Below are 19,353 nucleotides of genomic sequence, written 5' to 3' on the forward strand. Positions count from 1 at the left end.
CTTTATTTGAAATATATTAATTTGATATGCCTTGGTTCAGTTTTTTATTTTGTTTTGCCTAAAATTTCTATGAATCATTATTTAATCATAATGGATATCGGAATTAATTCACTGAGGTGAAATTCAATAAAGCGATGTTAGTCTAATTTTGCATTTGGGATATCCTTACCAATGGTATCAATTGTACAATATAAATAAATGCTTGAGTTGTAATTCTACCTGCCTAGACGTTGTTTGCGTTTCGTGTGTTTTTATCGTTGATACTGAAAGGCTGGTTGTGTGGAGCTGTTTTGACTTGTAGTCTTATGAATATATAACTTTGGAGACCCATAACTTTTGCTTTTGAATATATGTCTGCTGGCGTTTTGTTTTTAAGTTTGCCCAGATATTCAAATTACTATATATCTATATATATATATATATATATATATATATATATATATATATATATATATTATATAATATATATATATATATATATATATATGTTATATATATGTATGTATATATATGTATATGTATAGTCCTAGTAATCTTCTTAGACACGAAGATATGTTATGCAGTCGTATTCTTCTTGGAGCGTTTGTTATTAATAACTGCTCCAAGAAGAGCTCCACTGGAGGACGAAACTGTTAGGCATATTGTAACAAAAACACCTTTTATTTTCCTACGTGGATTACAGCTGCATAATATTACACACACACACACACACACACACACACACACACCACACACACACACACACACACATATATATATATATATATAATATATATATATATACATATATATATATATATATTATATATATATAGTATATTTATATATATATATATATATATATATATATATCATATATATATAGTATATATATATATATATATATATATATATATATATATATATATATATATCATAATACTGTGTGTGTGATTAAAGAGAGAAAACTAGATGTCGCGGCACTTTTATCATGATATCCCGGTACTATTGAAAGCGGAGAAATTCAGCACACAAGCCACTGCCCCTAACGAAGACAGCAAGAAAATAAGAACACCACAGAATTTCATGCCACACGACCTTCACTAGAGAAACCGGGACAATCAAAAGTCCAATTATAAGAGGCACTGGTCCTTAAAAAAAGAAAAACAAAAAATTCTCATGATGTTTAGTTACTCTGACAAGAAATCAACCCTGGTAGTGTGGATTGCGGTTCTCCACACCAGAGGGTCCAGCAAATAGATAGACTACATGTCTAGCATAGGTGGAATACAACATGGAATTTAGGCAAAAGGCCAAGCGCTGGGACTCTATGAGATCATTCAACGCTGAAACGGAAATTGGCAGGAAAAATGTTAGAAAGGTTAGGAGGAGGAAAACCTCGCAGTTGCACTATGAATCAGTTGTTAGTAGAGGGTGGATAATAAGATAGAAGAAAGGATATGAAAGGAGGTAAAGTAAAAGGAATGAAAGGGGTTGCAGCTAGGGGCCGAAGGCACACTGCAATGAACCTTAACTTAGCTCACCGCGTGAGGTGCGCTGATAGCACTAACCCCCTACAAGGTATACATTGGTTGACCTAACCGTGTAGTGGGACACTAAAGTGTCTCAAAAACAGTTTTCCTGGCCACACTATCGCCATCTTCAGAGTTTACAGGCATTCGTAACTAAAGACTGACATTTTTCACAGTAAGTCAAGACTCGAACATCCTGTGATTATGAAGGTTATCTGAATTTCTCGATAATTTTAACCAAAAAAAAACTTTAACCAACACTAAAACGTTAACCAACATTAAAAATTTAATAACATTAAAGCTTTACCCAAAATTAAAATTTTCATCTCATAACATCTTCAGCAGACATAAAAATTGGAACCAATATCACAACTCGAAACGACAGAACAACTTTAACCAAAACAAAAGCTTTAACCAGCCTAATAACTTTAAAAACATAAAATCTTTAACTAGCATAAAAGCTTTAACCAACAATAAGACTTTATAGCAGTAAAAGAAGATTGGCATAGTTGGAAGGCTACACAAAGAGTATTTTGAGGTCGTTCAAAATTGTGTTGGGAATGAATGGAGACAGCTTGATGAATAGTGAATAATACAGGAATGTTGGTGGAAATAGGAGACGAAAACCAAGAAAGAGCTGGAATATGATATAAAAGAGGTATTGGGGGTGGAGTATGTATATATATATATTATATATATATTTATATATATATATATATATATATATATATATATATGTGTATATATATATATATATATATATATGTATGATATATATTTATATTTATATATACTATATATATATATATATATACTAATATATAATATATAATATATATATATATATATATATATATATATATATATATATATATATATATATATATATTATATATATATATATATATAATATGTTAGTGAGAAAAATCATGCCATCAACTGGGAAGGGGCAAAAAAGATTGTGTATTCTAATAATGCAATGGAAAGAAATATCTTTGAATCTAGTTTTATAAAAGAAAGTTACAACAATAATATGAACACTACCGATAAACGTACCCACCGTAAGAGACAACAAATCCACACCTGGCAGGTATCAGGGAGGTGGGGTTGGAAATCTCATTAGCACGACTGCCCCCTTTCTGTGTTTACAGATATAATAATTATTTTTCCATACATCTCTACTGCCTACCTTAAAATTCATATAGTTTACAAATTTCTTTTGATATCAAAGGACCAAATTTATACATTCTTTGACTAATGTTCATATTATTGTTGTAACTTTCTTTTATAAAGCTAGATTCAATTATATTTCTTTCCATTCCATTATTAGAATACACAATCTTTTTTGCCCCTTCCCTGATAATAGCATGATTGTTCTCACTAACATGTACAAAAATACCACTGTTTCCTTGTCCATATCTCACACATTTTTTATGTTGTTCTCTTCCCATTTCCAGTGCTTTACCCGTTTGACCAATGTAAAAGTTGTCACAAGACTTACATGGAATTTTGTGTACACATCCTTTTGTAATGTCGGGGGAGGTCTTGATATGTACATGTTTCAATGTTTTATTGTTTTCAAAAAAGTTTCATCGTTTGTCAATAGTGTCAAACAGCAGTTGTGCAAACATCAACCATTCTGCACTCCATTTATGACTCACTTCTAAATCACACAACTTTGCAACAGCATTTGTTATCGTTTCTCTAAGTCCTTGCACCATATCATCCATAACGATGATGAAGAGCCAATGTGCCATAACACCGCCTTGTCTCAGGCACATGAATCTCCCACCCACATATTCTAACTATCATGTGCCCCACTTCCATCATAAAAGCCTAATCACTCCCAACAACTAATCTTCTGTACCATACATTTTCAACACCCTCCACATTGGTTCTTCATTGATTCTATCATAAACTTTTCTAAGTCTATGTATATCACATGAAGCTTTTTTATATTAACTTTCAGACTCACGTAACTGTATCATAACAATCATTCAATCCACATATCAAACTTCCTTTCCAAAACCTCCACTATTCTTCCCTTATCAATCCCTTTGGTATTTGTCTTACTTTGTAAATCAAAACCCTACCTTCCCTGGTATGCTAAGTAATGTTATGCAATCTCCTTTATCCCCTTTAATTTTATGCAGTGGAACAATTATCAATCTTACCTCAGCCTTCCTGGAACATTTCCTTCAACCTGACATACCTCACAACTTCTGGTCAGCCACTATCATACGATCTGCAGCATGCCACATGTCATGTGTCATATCATGAACTTCTTATTTTTTTTTCATTCTTCAGCTCCTGAACTGCCTCTTTACGCCATCAATAGTCCCTTTCAACAATATTCTAAAAATCCCAATATATAACTCCTTTCACACTCTCACCATTCAGCTTACCTCTCTTCTATCTTCCATATTTGACACATCTTAAAAACATTCACTACAACGACCAACGACTGCTTACAGTTCAAAAAACATCCTTCTATTTCATATATAATTCTGAGACCATTAACCATTCAATCTATATACATTTCCTTATTAAATACATGTATAATGCACACATACACACACACACACACACACACACACACACACACACACACACATATATATATATATATATATATATATATATATATATATATATATATATATATATATATATGCGACCTTTCAGTTCAGTTCCAATCTGTAAGTCTTTCATATACTTTTGTGTGGCAACAAACAATGCAATCTACCTAAATACTGTTCAGAGGCACCATTGAAATGAATTTCACCAGTTCCGATAGCTTTCGATTAACGATACCTGTTTTATATTTACAGTGAATTTTACTAAAAAAAAAAAAAAAAAAAAGTGTACATGAAATCTTGTCAACCATTTCTGGATTAAATGTATCTTATTTATTACTATCCATATATTTATTAATATTACTGACAAAGCCGGTTGTTTCTTCTGACTGTATACAATTATGGTAAGAACATAAATCATATGTTTCTCTAATAATAGGCACTCTGCTTATGGCATAGCCGGGAAGAAGCAACGGAAACTAAATTAACTTTTTTTATTTTAAATTTTCCAGCTTAGTTTGAACGTACTCTTTATGATACAACTGATTACCATACAAAGAATCTATGGTAGCTGGACTTAAGACTGACAATAAGACTTATGCCGGAGTGTTTATGTTCCTTATCTTTCCACTGTCATTTCCTTCATGTAACTAAACCAGTGAGTGTGAGTGAGTAGACGCGTGATTATTTGTCGTGTCTCTTGATTTAAGACAACACTTTTCCACTCTCTAATGCCCTTTTTTTCCTAAGATAAATTCTTGTCCACATGTATATCTATAACATTAATATCCCAGTGGATCTTTCTTGTTTGCCCGCCCGTGGGGGCCGGGGAGGCACCAGGATCGGGAGGGTAGGAGAGGCATGACACATCCACCCTCTTCCTGCAAACCTGTTTGTCCGGCCCGGGTGGAGGCAGGGTAGGTACGGGAGACATGACGGGCAGCACCAGGTTCCAGTGCAGTGTAGCTTGCGCCATCAAGCTGGTTTATAATTACTAGCATTATTAGAAACATATAATTTATTCTTTTACTATGATTTTGTACAGAATCAGAAAATACAACCGGTTTGCCAGCAATAAGAACACACACACACACGCACATATATATATGTGTGTGTATATATATATAGATAACATAAAATTATTACTATTACTAATGATTTTAATATACAGATATCCATGAAATTAATACAATTTCCGTGTGAGTTTTGCCAGACAATTTATAACACCATTCACACACACACGCTACATTTATATTATTTATATATGTATATGTATATATATATATAGATATTATATATATATATATATGGATAGGATAGTACATAAGATACATTTAATCCAGAAGATGTTGGACACGATTTTATGTATACATTTCTGAGTAAAATTCTCAGTAAATATAGTAGAAGTTCATTTCAATGGTACCTCTGAAAAGTATTTAGGGAGATGGCATTGTGTTTGCTGCCAGAAAAAAGTAATGAGAGCCTTACAGATAATTACTGGAACTGAACTGAAAGGTCGCATACTCAATTAGTTATTCGTTTGCCATGATGTCTTCTTTGTATTTTTTATTCGTGTCGTGAATATCTTATTACTTTATTTTCTACCTTTTATTTGTATCTCTTTACTTTTACTGATACCAATATTTCACCACAACAACAATGACAACAATTTATATCCGAATACCGCTGCTACTGATATAGGTTACAGCATCAATATAAAATGCACTAAAAAATCTTATTTATTGTTAGTATTTGATGTATTAGCAATGTTGGTTGTGGCGATGGTATTCAAAAGATCTTTAGAAACAGAAGAACTGACATATATGAGAATAAAGATAAGATCAATATTTAAAAGAACAGACATAATAACAGATACAATCAAAATGTAAATTTTCATTGAAGGAGATAAGTTTTAATACATGTCAGGGAGACATTCTGCCGTTGTTAAATTACACACACACACACACACGCACAGACATACACACGCACAGACATACACACGCACTCACACGCACACACACACAAACAGACAGACACACACACACACACACACAGAGAGAGAGAGAGAGAGTCTCTCCCTATCCAATTACTTTTCAATTACAGGGACGGAAATGAGATTTTAAATTCGACCTTAAGGACGCCATATCATGAGATATTTTGGATCAACACCTATATGACGTGAAGAAATGTACCATATTAATGCCTTTTAAATTGAATATTGTGGGAAATGACAGAAGTTTCTTGTATTTCGACTATAATAGAAAAATAACTATAATTTCAGTTAAAATGCGTCACCCGGATTGCATTGAACGGTTTCTTTTATATCGTTTATCCTGTCTATCTTTAACTCATCTTGAATAATTAAACATAAAGACAACAGAAAACAAAGAATATTTCATAGAGAAATGATTGTGTATAAAATATGAATCACCATCAGGGCGAACAACACTAAGGGAAGGGGTAGGTAGGTGAGGGGGAGTAGATTAATGACTCTCAACCCCATGACAGCACGTGCCGTAAGCCCACCCCTCCCTAAACCCCACCACACTCGGTGCTTGTTGTTTTACTGCTGCTAGCGATTTCTATTATATTAAACACTCGTGTCATCAATAAACATTCAAGACGCGGTCACACACATACACGTATATGCACGAGGTGGGTAAGTTTATCGACATATCCTACTAGGCTAAATATGGAAAGAAATGAATAATGTCCTTGGAATCCTTAGGTAAGACTAACTCGTTCACTAACCACTGCAGTTTTTTCGGCGAACTGACGATGCATGGTACATGACATACCACCTGCACCTGCGAACGACGTCTTGACCCCCCCAAATGCACAGGTAAGACGACACCTGTGTGCGAACACCGTGACTTACCAGTCTTGCCAGTGACTTCGCCCCAAATTCACGGTAAATAACAACACGGAAGGAAACACCGTTTGAAAGAAGCGGATAATACGAAGTCATGAGTCCTTGAGACTGAGAAGAGCTGGGATAGGGTGTCGCCGTAGCCGCATGGTTGATATTGATCACACGAGCCGCCACTGCATTATTACAGCCACTTCGACATGACACACCGTAGCACCCCTTCGGAAAGTTTAAGAAAAGGGCACGTCTTCATTCTGAACCCTTATATGGCAAATCGATGATTGGATAAAAGCACAAAACGCTAATTTTCTCGGCAACTACACTTCACTTGAGGATCAGGAACTCGTAGTTCGCTAACCCGCCACCAGGTCGAGGTCTGGCTTTCCCATTTTCTGTGACAAATTGTTGTATTGCTCCACACGCATTGATGTTCTTCAGTTTACCATGCACTGTGCTTTATCGCTTCTATTCGTTAAGCAGTTGTGCTTCACGTGTTTCTAACTACGCCAGAAAAAACAGTGTATGAACGAATGTCGCGTGAATCCTATCATGGGCGAATGCACGGTCCTACTCAGTCTTACACGAAAATGAGTGCATAGAAACAAAGTAATCTTAATTCCCAAAATAATTCATTCCAGATGTTGTAATTCATGAAATAATACAGAGCCAAACAGGCATGTTTACCTCGCTAAGATCACTGGCTTCTAAGAGCCATCGTCAGCAGCGCGGGACCTGTTACACAAATCGCTATTGATTGTATTATGCTTGAGCTCTTGGATGATTTCGTAATTACGTAATCGCCGACTTAAAAGTCTGCGCCTATTAACAGCTCTTTCAAGTTTAACTCTCTCTCTCTCTCTCTCTCTCTCTCTCTCTCTCTCTCTCTCTCAACGAGATTGCTTTAATGACTCTATTGTAGCTGTGTTGCTGACAAGATTAAGAATTTCTTGTTTACTGTCATAAATTTTATACACACACACACGTATATGTATATGCGTGTATGTATAATATATATATATAATATAATATTATATATATATATATATATCTATATATATATATGTGTGTGTGTGTGTGTGTGTGTGTGTGTGTGTGTGTGTGTGTGTTGCACTTATCGAAGCACTCTTTTGAAACAAAAAGTATCATGTTTCACTTTCTCACGGCCACCTGTTTACAAATAATAGGCACCTGTAGGCTATATGGGATGAAGACTGGCCCATGAGATTCGATGTGTTCTGTAATTTTCCGTTGAAGCAATTATGAACCTAAGTGAGCTAACCAAGTTTAGACTTTATACTACAGAAGATGTGTTGAGCTCTGTAAATTTGACTTTAATAAAAACGGGCCGAGTAAATTGTGTGATATGACCGCAAAAGGAAAGCCGTTAATTCCACACTTTCTGTCGTTTTCTTCGCCTTGGTTTCGTTGCTAACAAGTAAGAAAACTACTTACATTTCACTGCAGTTACGGCAGAGTGACAGATTGATTGGAGTCATTGCTATCAGCGAATGACACTTACCTGTCACGTGGATGTCATTCATAGGCATAACCTACAAAGGATCTCTTTCAAATAGTGACCCCCAAGGGTTTTCCTGGGTCGTTTTCTATGAGTAATATTTCTCGGGGGTCATTACATTTATGATATTTAGTCTTTTGTTTATGTCTTTACGGTAATCCCCGACGGGGTTGTACCAAACACACCGCAAAGGTGGATACAGACTGGGTTAAAACCCGTGGGGGTCACTATCTGGGAAAGATCCCTTACAGTTAATGTATTTTAGAGGAAGAGCAAAGTTGGTTTCAAAACCTCGAGATGAGAAGTGAACGACTCACCAATCGTTGTGGTGATGGTAGAACAAAAGAACATCGCTTTCCAGAAAGTCCAAGTTTTGTCAACAGGAGCCGATTCTTGCTGCTGGATGAAGGTGCCGTTCAAGAAGCTCTCGTATCTGTCTATCAGCACTTTCACTTCCTGGTGGCAAACAGAAGACGTGAGGAAAGCGCACACTATTTCATGCCTACATTATCATCTTCTGTCAACAATATTCTGTAAATACTTTACCAGTACTGTACAACCGCATTCCCATTCAAGGACACTTTTTTGTTCCTATGTTAATATAACTCATGTCCCTCTTATGATAATTATAAAGCAGGCCATCTGTTCTCTTAATTACTCAAAAATTAATGTCTTTATAATACTATGGCTGAAGGAAGATCACTTCTCATGTTATTAGAGAATTTTTCGACATAAGAATATCTTGAAGGGTGGCAGTTGAAAGTATTTTACAGATTCTTCATTTACTGTGGAGAATTCTTAACAACGACCCCGACTTGGGAATAAGCTGAGAAGAAGAAACATTTAGTTTGGTAAACAGTGCAATATGTTGCGGATTTTAGATACTGGACTGGTGGAAGTTCTATTCAAATGTCAAAATTGCAAAGTTTGTATTACGTATCAATGAAAGTTACGATGAAACTAATATTCACTTTACGATGTTTTGTGAAGCATCTCTGAGTTTACCAATCTTTTAGTCAGCCATTATTCTCTCAGCAGTCACACATTCCGCTTCCGTTTCATTATAGATCAGATTGGAAGGTTTCATCAAAAATGTCTTCCAATCTCGCCTTACATCATCTTCATCAACCCACTTCCGGAGCCAAAGCCAAAGTACTACTTCTGCACCCCGACCTCAATCACTCTTCACGAGATTGACGGCTTCGCTCGAGCAGACAGAGAATCGCACAAAATTACATTAGAATTCCACTGATGCCTAAAAGCGCAGATGTAAGATGATAGAAGTTACTGATGGGGAAACGGAAATCTTTTCTCAGGAGGAAAAGAGATTAATGACTCCTCGGTAGGAAAGAAATCAGCCAGAGTTAGAAGCCAGGGGGCTACCGATGAAATGGATTGATTGATTTTTGTCTGGTCTTCGGGTGTTGATTTTATTCAGATTTAGTACCGGTATTCTTAGAATGAAAGACGCAGAGAGGACCATTTCACTTGGCAAAGTTGTAGGTGTAAAGGATCTCACTACGGCGATCGTTCCGAAATACAGTAATACCTCAACTTAATAGACTCTCTGGGTTTCTGTCCTTTCTGATATGGGTAATAAATTCAGTTAGGCAACGGAGACCAAATATTATAACCTAACCTAAACTAACTTGTACTTTACACTTAACAATCAATTCAAGATATATATATTAACACACTTACCACATCCAAAATGGTGCATAGGGATAAATAATCAAAATATAGTAGCTGAACACCCTAACTTAATAGACGTTCTGGGGTTCTGGTCTTTCTGATATAGGTAATAAATTCAGTTAAACAAAGAAGCCCTTATACTATAGGCTAACCTAAAGTAACCTGTACTTAACACTTAATAATCAATATAAGATATATATTAACAACAAACTTACCACATCCAGAATGGTGGCATAGGGAGAAATAATGAAAATATAGTAGCTAAGTACAGAAGTCCTAAATTGAAGTCTGTTTAAACATAGGTGTTACTGAAATCAATCCGTCGTACTATCGACACTACCTAAAAATACTCACAGCTCGCCAGACATCCCATGACCGAATATTTTTGTTATTTTTCGTCCAGAGATTTTGAATCAGCCGATTTTTCTCGTCTGTGGCGTTCTTCTCCAAGCTCCTGTAGATGTGCTCGTTCTCCTGCAGTACCGCGTTTTCTGGGCCCCCTTCGATCAGAATGAACAGTCCAGCGCCCAGAGCCGTGTAGCCGGCCAGGATCAGGAACATGAAGACGTGCGTGAAGCCTCTTCGAGAAAGTCTGACAGATAAAATGGAAGATTTTAATTAACACGGCGAGGCACTTCAGCAGGGGAATGGAGAGGCGTGGTATTGACATTTAAAAGACAGAGTTAATGGAAACTATATTAGAATGATAATCAAGGGGGTCAGTAATTATTAGAAATAGGAATTAAAATGCATTTTATGGCTAGCTGAGTAAGTTTGACATAGGAGCTATCAAAAATATTTCAATGTTTAATTATTAGAAACCGGAATAACTGCATTCTATGGCTAGCTAAGTAAATTATACAGGGGAACTATTAAAGATAATTCAGCGTTTAATTATTAGAAACAGGACTTAAACTGCATTTTATGGCTAGCTAAGTAAATTTTACATAAGAGCTATTAATGATAATTCAGTGCTTAATTATTAGAAACAGAAATTAAAATGCATTTTCTGGCTAGCTAAGAAATTTCACATGGGAACTGTTAAAGATAATTCAATGTTTAATTACTAGAAACAGGAATTAAACTGCATTGTATGGCTAGCTAAGTAAAACTGACATAAGAGCTGTCAAAGATAATTCGGTGCTTAATTATTAGAAACAGAAATTCTGGCTTTCTAAGTATATTTTATATATTTGTAGTTAAAGATAATACATTGTTTTCCTTTGCGACTACTTTCTTTTGCGTCTTCCATGAAAAAGCTGATGACCAATAAACAAGCCTGATACTGTTCTTATAGCAGCAAGTCATTGCAAATATTTACAACTGCTAATGAATGTTGAACAGTTATTTTCATGTGAGCAGCCTTAGCATCTATCATTTTTTAAATAAACTTACGTCGATATTTTCTCGACGGCGAAGAGCGTGAATTTCTCGCCGACGCTCAGGCCCGATTTGGCCTGTTCCATGGCGGCCTTGGCCGTTTTGGAGGTCTGCGAGGCCACCCATTGGCTGGCGTCTTTCACGTGTCCCGTGACGGAAACTGTCTTGTCTTTGACCTGTGTTTAGGTGAGGGGAAAGGAATGCATAATGAGTATTAGGAAGTGGAGCGAGTGTGTTTGCTTACATGTTGCAATAACTGTTCAGGATTGTCTAAGAGAGGATTGCAGCAATCAAAAATAGAACACAGAAGACCTCAATCTTTTCGTAAGTTCTTTCTTTCTCAAAATGTCTCTCTGCTACTTCGGTTCATTACCAGCGATCACCGCAATTCAGTCTATTTCCTTTTACTCCGGAATTCAGCCTATTTCCTTCAACTCCTAATTTAATTTCTAATTATGATGACTGTAAATTTTTGCTAAATGTCATTTTGTGTAATGAATAATCGTAGTGTCGCAGGTATGTCTGTATTAAGGGAACTTAATACTCACTTAGTATGCTTTTCTCTTCTAATTTTTCTACCATGGATTATATATGTACATATATATACATATGTATATATATATACACACACACACACATATATATATATAGACATATACATACAGATATGTACACTACACATAAGTATGTATTACAGTATTTATTGTTTACAGGAAGGAGCTATATAAAAAAAATAGTCTAGCTGATTAGTTTACCATCTAGGTTTGTGATCACATATTCCTTATGCTAATCTTTACTGGCCTTTAATGCAACTTAGCTAAAGAAGAACTACGTCAATATGTGATTAAATCCACAACCTAAATCTACAGTCTATTTTACAGTCTAAAAGATTCGCGTAAAGATTGTACTGTGTTTGGTGCTATTTGTTTACTACAAAAGTGTATCTAAGTGCGTCATTCAGGATCAAAACTACGTTAGGGAAATAGACTACACTATGATGTAAATGAAATGCGTAATGACTTCAGAGTGTATGCATTTGTTAAAATACACGATTGACTGGAGTGTTCGTTCAGCGCTGGCATAAGACCACTAAGAATTGAATGCCTTCATTCCAAGAAGCTGAAAGAAAGCTGTGAGGAATCCTTCGTATAGTTAACCAAGTGGATGCACTTCTGGAATACCACATATGTCAATTACATCAGCTGACCACTTACACCATTCGTCGAAGATATGACGAAAAACTACTAAAAGTCATTTGCTATTCATATTTCGAAATCGACACACCCACCCGACTATATGGTCAACTAAAGGCAAGTGTCAGGTACACAGCTAGGTAAAAGAAAAAGGAGCATACAGTTAGGAAATGGAATATAAACAACATCTAGGCTACGTCTTTAACGAACGAAACAGAAACCATTTTCTTCGTAGCTTCGACGTCCACGATGAGTTTTTGGCTGGTGACCTTCGTCGAGTCCATGACCTGGATGGCGGAGAGTGCGGTGAATGAGACACTGGAAATTCTAGGATGAATAAAGCGTGGAAAATGCTGGTCTAAAATAAGGGGTGATAACTAGATTTTGTGGAAAAAATAGATCTGTGCAAAGTGCAGTAATAAAAAGATGAGGTGGATATGGAAAACTGGGAGATGAATAGGGCGCAGGTAAAAAGGTGTCAAATAGGATTGCCAGAACAATGCAGTGGACGAAATGTGAAAATTATATCGATAAATGTATTCAAAACTTGAAGTAACACTCTATTATAATGGTGATGGATAGGGTGCAGAAAATATGAGACGAAGTAATTCTGCATTACTAGGGTGGAAAAGGGAGCGAAAAGGGATATGATATTGCACAGAATATCACTTTCTTCGTCGTCTGGCCATCGACTTTTAGGTAATATATATGTAGTAACTACAGGTAAACAAAAAAAAAAAAAAAGATAAATATTAACATCAAGTAAAATAAAAATGAAAAGAGTCAGTATCTGTTTCGTACAGAAAAATACGTTTCACGTTTCACTTCAACCAAATTGTGAATACCTCTGTTCACAGAGCTTCATGTTACATCCCTAGTGTACATGTTACATAAGGTCTGTACAGGACCATGTTCATGAATTTTATATCCCAGCGGTCTGTCAGGCGTCAATGCTGTCCCAGGATTTCCATATTTGCGTTTATGAAATATTCAATTTTGAGAGCAACCAGCGTTTAGGTTTACAAAAGCCGTGCTTGTATATATGACATCTCTATCTTTTATTTATTTCACATTATCAATTTGCAGTTATTTCATGAATGGTGAGAATATAACAAGCTACGATTTCCTGAAAGCTACAAAAACATCTTCATCTGCACATTCAAAATTTAGATTCCCCATTCACTATGTGATATAAGTCTATAAATCTATGTTAATCGTTTTCCTATGCTTATTTTTTCAGGTCAATTCGTACCATGCATAGGTCAGAAGCCTTTAAATATGGATGTGACTGAAGCCTTCTGTGGCAGCCAGCAATGTCTCTCACAATCTCTACATTCTCGATATGATTTGGATATCATCTCAGCCACTGACAGTTTATCCGTAATATCCTGCATCTTCATATATATTAATATTTATATTTTATATATATATATTATAATATATAGTCTATATCTAAATAATATAATATATAATGATATATTATATAATACATAAATGATTATACAGATATATAATATATTATTTATATATATATAACTTATATATAAAATATATAATAATAATACTTATACATATCTATATATATATTATATATATATAATAATATATATATATATATATATAATAATATATATAATATATAAATATATATATATAAGAATAATTATATATATATATATATATAAAGTATATGGCCTCGAGGAAAGTGGTAAGGATATTTGCCTTTATTTTAAGGCATTTACTTGAAATTGTCTGAAAGTAATGGTAAAAGTGTAAAACTAAAGAAACGGACATAGGTAAAATGTATTCAGTATCCACAGTAGTACACCCTGGGAAAAAAATTATAGATGAAAAAGAAAAGAAATGTAGTGCACATTAGAGTTCAAAGTTCATTGCAATCAGTATGAAAGATCCTTAATTTTACTAATACATCTCAAACACCATTATTAACGCCATGCAATGTATGCTTGCTTGGGGAAGAAACGTCTGCATGCAGTTCATATACAAGATGCAACATTTATAAGTGGATACACTTCATAAATTCTCAGAGGACGTATGTAGATTCTCACCTGCGATGATCAAAGAGCTTCGAATATAAATTGTCTGGAAGTTGAAATGAAATAATGCGAAGAGCAGAAGATAAACAGTGGGATGTTGAGGTTGGTCTGGATCAATGGTTTTTTTGTACATTTTAGTTGTCATATTTATTATAAAGTCAATCAAGACATTGCCGTACATATTTGATAAATTTATAAGTTTCTGCAGTCTTATTGTGAATTCACGCGTCATTTAACGCAATTTTACAAAATAAGCCTTTTTCCCTGACACTGCGCGGATCAAGAGTGTGACAAAACGGTATTCATTGCCAGGTTCACACATAAAACGCCAATAGGGAGTTACATGTAAGGTAACTGTTGCCTTTTGAAAAAAAAAAAATTATTTAGCTTTAAAATTATCACATTTGAATTTTGACATTTTTATTTTCTTATTTAGCTGTAATTTAGGCAGACGACAACATTTGTCATTGAATAACCTGCCGCGGACTGGCTACGTTCGCTATCCGTTCTTCCGGAGCATGAATCGCCAATGAAATTGCTGTCGGAGAAAACAGTCAGAAATTTCATCAACCCATATATATAAAATATTTCTATAAATGAATACTGCTTTTACAGTCACTACCGAAACTTACGGTATCTGGAATATGGAGCTCTTACCCAAGGGACCTAGAGGCGTTATATACATATGAGAGAAACTGTCTTAAAAGGGGAAGGAAATGTCTGATGTCTGGAGTGATTTAGTTCCCCATAGAATGTCAACAAACCGTGAGCTGAAATGGGCCTCGTAGATGGGCTCTTCACGGCAAGGAAAGGATGGCAGACGAATGCTATAAGGAAATGGGAATAACAGGAAGGTGATAGGTGAAGAAAAGAGGATATAACTATAGAAAGGATACTTTTAGGGACGGATATCTGGCCAAGGGAAACGAATATCAATTAAGAAATAAAAGAGAAAAACGGAAAATAGGCGGGCGGGAAACATTAGCTTCTAAAGGAAGAAAATTTATGAACGGTAGAAAAATACTAAGCGAGATAGAAATTCTATATTCATAATAATTTGCACGAAATAAAACTAAATCTACCACTTCTAAACAAGTACAAGGATACACATCTACTACGGATTTGCAACATTCAATGCAAAGAATTTCAAGGCAAAAAGCAACGTATTTTTTCTTCTCCACTTACTAGCAATAACGGGTTCTGAATAGCCTGGAAAAGGTAAAGATAAGGATGTTATTTCCTCTGAAAGCGTCCTCTGCCAGGGGGGATTAACAGACTGTGGAAACACCAACCACCCACACAACTCATGTATGATATATTGGCACTCGTAAGATACATATGAGTAAAGGCCAAATTAAAGGTGTCAAATAAATTGAGTATATTTAGGAATACTATTGACGTTTAACTGGCTATATGATCTTTGTTATCCGATTACTGCAGCTTATTTGCGACTTCTCTCTACGTCAGTACAGCTTACAAAATACAATTTTATTCATTTATTTTGGCAAAGCCACGCTTTTTAGTTTGTTCCTACCTAAAACAACGAATTCTTTGTTTCTTTTTGCCAGTAAAAACCTAGCAACTTATAATGGACACATACAAACATACATACATACATACAACTTATAATGGATATACCATCATACATACATATATACATATATATATATATATATATATATATATATATATATATATATATATGTGTGTGTGTGTGTGTGTGTGTGTGTGTGGTGTGTGTGTGTGTGTGCGTGTGTGTTTGTGTGTGTGTGTGTGTGTGTAGGACCTGTATGAAATACTGAAAAAATTAAACAAAGAGGCAATAGAAACTTTCCTTCCATTTTCATAAATGAAAAGTCGCCCCACGGATCAAAAGTTCCTATTACCGATTTTGTCAAGGTTTTTCCACGCTTTATACCAAAACTTGAAATAGTCACTTTTATTTCCTTAGAGATTTCAAACTGTGGAACGTGAAGATCTTGAGAGAGAAAAAACTCTCATTATTATTTGAAACGACAAAGCAGTCTTCCTAAGTCTCCCCAACCGAAACCTGAACGATTTGGAAGGCCAGGTTATTCTCTGCCAAAGGCAGATATCGTCAGTTCTGCTTAATATCCTGCAAGGGAATGGATAAGGACCATTACCACGGTCACCTGTATTTTCCTTAAAAGCTACATAGCTTTATCATTAATTTTATTACAGATAGTTGACAGTTTAACTAGTTAGTTTTAACTTTACAAGATACTCCTACAAGGTTGGTTGGAGTGAATTTATTTTCGGGGATCTGTTAAAAGCGAATAAAAATAAAAAAGAGTAAGTGGAACCTGAACAAAAAGTGAAAACAATTATAAGTAATCAGGCTTTCATTGGCTTGCATTTGCAGTTCACAATAAAATGATCTCATAAATATTATCACATATGAAGGGAATACATCGCAATTAAAGGAATAAAGGTTTCTAAAAAGAATAATAACCCTAATTGCAACAAAGGTGGCAAAAATCCTCCTAACATAAAAAAAACATATTTATCCTAAAGAACAGAAAACAAAAAAATTTTTTCTAATGTAAACCATACTCCTGCGTGGGATTTAGAAACGCCTAAGCTCATAAATCAATTTTCTGTACAATAATCACACTACTTTGACGATTAATCCAAATGACACTGAAGGCAGAAATTCTGTAAATATTCAAACTGTGATAAGATTCGCTTAAAGTCTTATATCCAAGAGAACTTTATTCTTTTTTATCTTTTATTAGAAAATTACATTAATGTAGATTTATATTTATTTCATAATATTTACATAATTCTACAATGGTAATTTTTCTTCTTACAGGGACCTCTTACTTTTATAAACAGAACATTGCATATTCAAGTAGTTATCAGGAAAGTAAACAAGCTTTCATCGATATATATATATATATATATATATATATATATATATTATATATTATATATATATACACACACACACACACACACACACACACACATATATATATATATATATATATATATATATATATATATATATATATATATATATATATATATGTTTACTGAACACTATGCTTTTTAAACACCATAATAACCGTACTTACAAATTTCTACTAGCTACTCAAAACTTTATTCAGTTAAAATGGAAAGCCATTTTTTTCGACTTGCTTGCGTTCCCCAGGTGAGTGACGGGTCACTGGGTCAGATATGAGGAAGTGGCTTCTAAATAATAGATTTCAAAACCTGCGAGGAATCAAATTGGGTACAGCAATCCAGTGCAACAATTCAGGGTGAAAATAATCCTGTTAGATGAATGTATTTCCAAGGAACAAGAATATCAAACGAAAAAAACTCGAGGGAAAAAAATCGGAATACAAGGAAGGAATGTTATTCTACAAAGAAAGAAGTAAGAGGGAAGTATAAAAAGCTTCACACATAAAAAGGATTTTATGTGAAAGAGAGACTTGTAAAGGGAGACGAGGAAGGAAGAAAAAGTATTGCAAAAATACACAAGCTCGAGGGGCATAGGGACGGGAGCGGTAAGAAAAAAATAAATGAAAAAATAAAGAAAAATAAAAAGCAAATCGTAAAACCTTCTTGGCTGTTTCTTCCACGGAGTGTGAAATGTGTTCTTTTGCCTCCTTAGTTTTATGCGCTACCTGCAGAGGAAAAGAAGCTAGAGAAAAAGGAAACTGCTTAGGACACAAGTAGCTTCATTAGGAAATAAATAAAAAGAGTATTGGGTTAGCTCCTGAAAGCAAAGTCATTGTTTAAAAAAAATAATTACTGTAGTAAACAGAAATAATAAAGTAGAATTATTATAAGTTGATTAAACTAATGCAAATTACCTATAAAATAACATATAAAGTAAGCCAATAGTAATCGAACAAAAGTATGTAACGAAATATTTCTTCATATATTCCAGAGAAAAATAAAATGCTGGCATGCAACTTAAAAAAATTATTAAGAGAAAGTGAAAATTGCAACTAGCTTCAATGGGTAAAATTTGTCTCAAATATTCCTAATCGCTTGCTCTGACATGCAACACCACATACATACATACAAGTATGTCAAATACGAAGGCAATAATGCTTTATAAGAAAAGTTATAAGAAACGAAGCAATACTCCAGAAAGATAAGGTGACCCACATAAACACCTGCAGTGGGCTAAATGACCTGAATCGCATGAAGAATAAGAATCAGGTTAGTAATCAATGATCTTTTGACGTTGTTCGTGTACTATCAGGACACTCTTTGCTTTCTTACAGGTTAATCTCACACATTATCTTGCGTTCTTCCCACAGCTCCAAGGGCTTTTTAATCAATACACCTTTGGGTTAAGGATAAATAAAAATAGCGTATTTACATTCTCATATTTATTAGGCAAACCTATTTGGCAGACCATTTAAGGTGCCTGTGAAAGGAATCAAAGCTGTGAATACGGAATAGAATGGCTGAAAATCAATTTGACTTGAGTTCTGGATCAACCCCAACCATCAGCCCACCTGTCCACCCAGCTGTGAATGGGGGACCAGCATGGGTTTAGTAGCCTCTTCCCAGTTTCT

At 34.7% G+C, this 19,353-nt stretch overlaps 1 protein-coding gene across 1 annotated transcript in view; it reads right to left on the reverse strand.

Moving 5' to 3' along the window:
* LOC135219568 (potassium channel subfamily K member 18-like) overlaps positions 1-19,353 on the reverse strand; it is a 614,734-nt gene that overhangs the window by 73,475 nt on the left and 521,906 nt on the right. The window contains exons 6-9 of the mRNA XM_064256437.1: positions 18,382-18,447; positions 11,560-11,720; positions 10,519-10,756; positions 8,790-8,928 (exon numbers count right to left, since the gene is read on the reverse strand). Of these exons, the coding sequence (XP_064112507.1) occupies positions 8,790-8,928; positions 10,519-10,756; positions 11,560-11,720; positions 18,382-18,447 (604 nt within the window). The remainder of the gene's footprint in view (positions 1-8,789; positions 8,929-10,518; positions 10,757-11,559; positions 11,721-18,381; positions 18,448-19,353) is intronic.

The sequence above is a fragment of the Macrobrachium nipponense genome, chromosome 1 (assembly GCF_015104395.2).
Source record: "Macrobrachium nipponense isolate FS-2020 chromosome 1, ASM1510439v2, whole genome shotgun sequence".
Classification (NCBI taxonomy): domain Eukaryota; kingdom Metazoa; phylum Arthropoda; class Malacostraca; order Decapoda; family Palaemonidae; genus Macrobrachium; species Macrobrachium nipponense.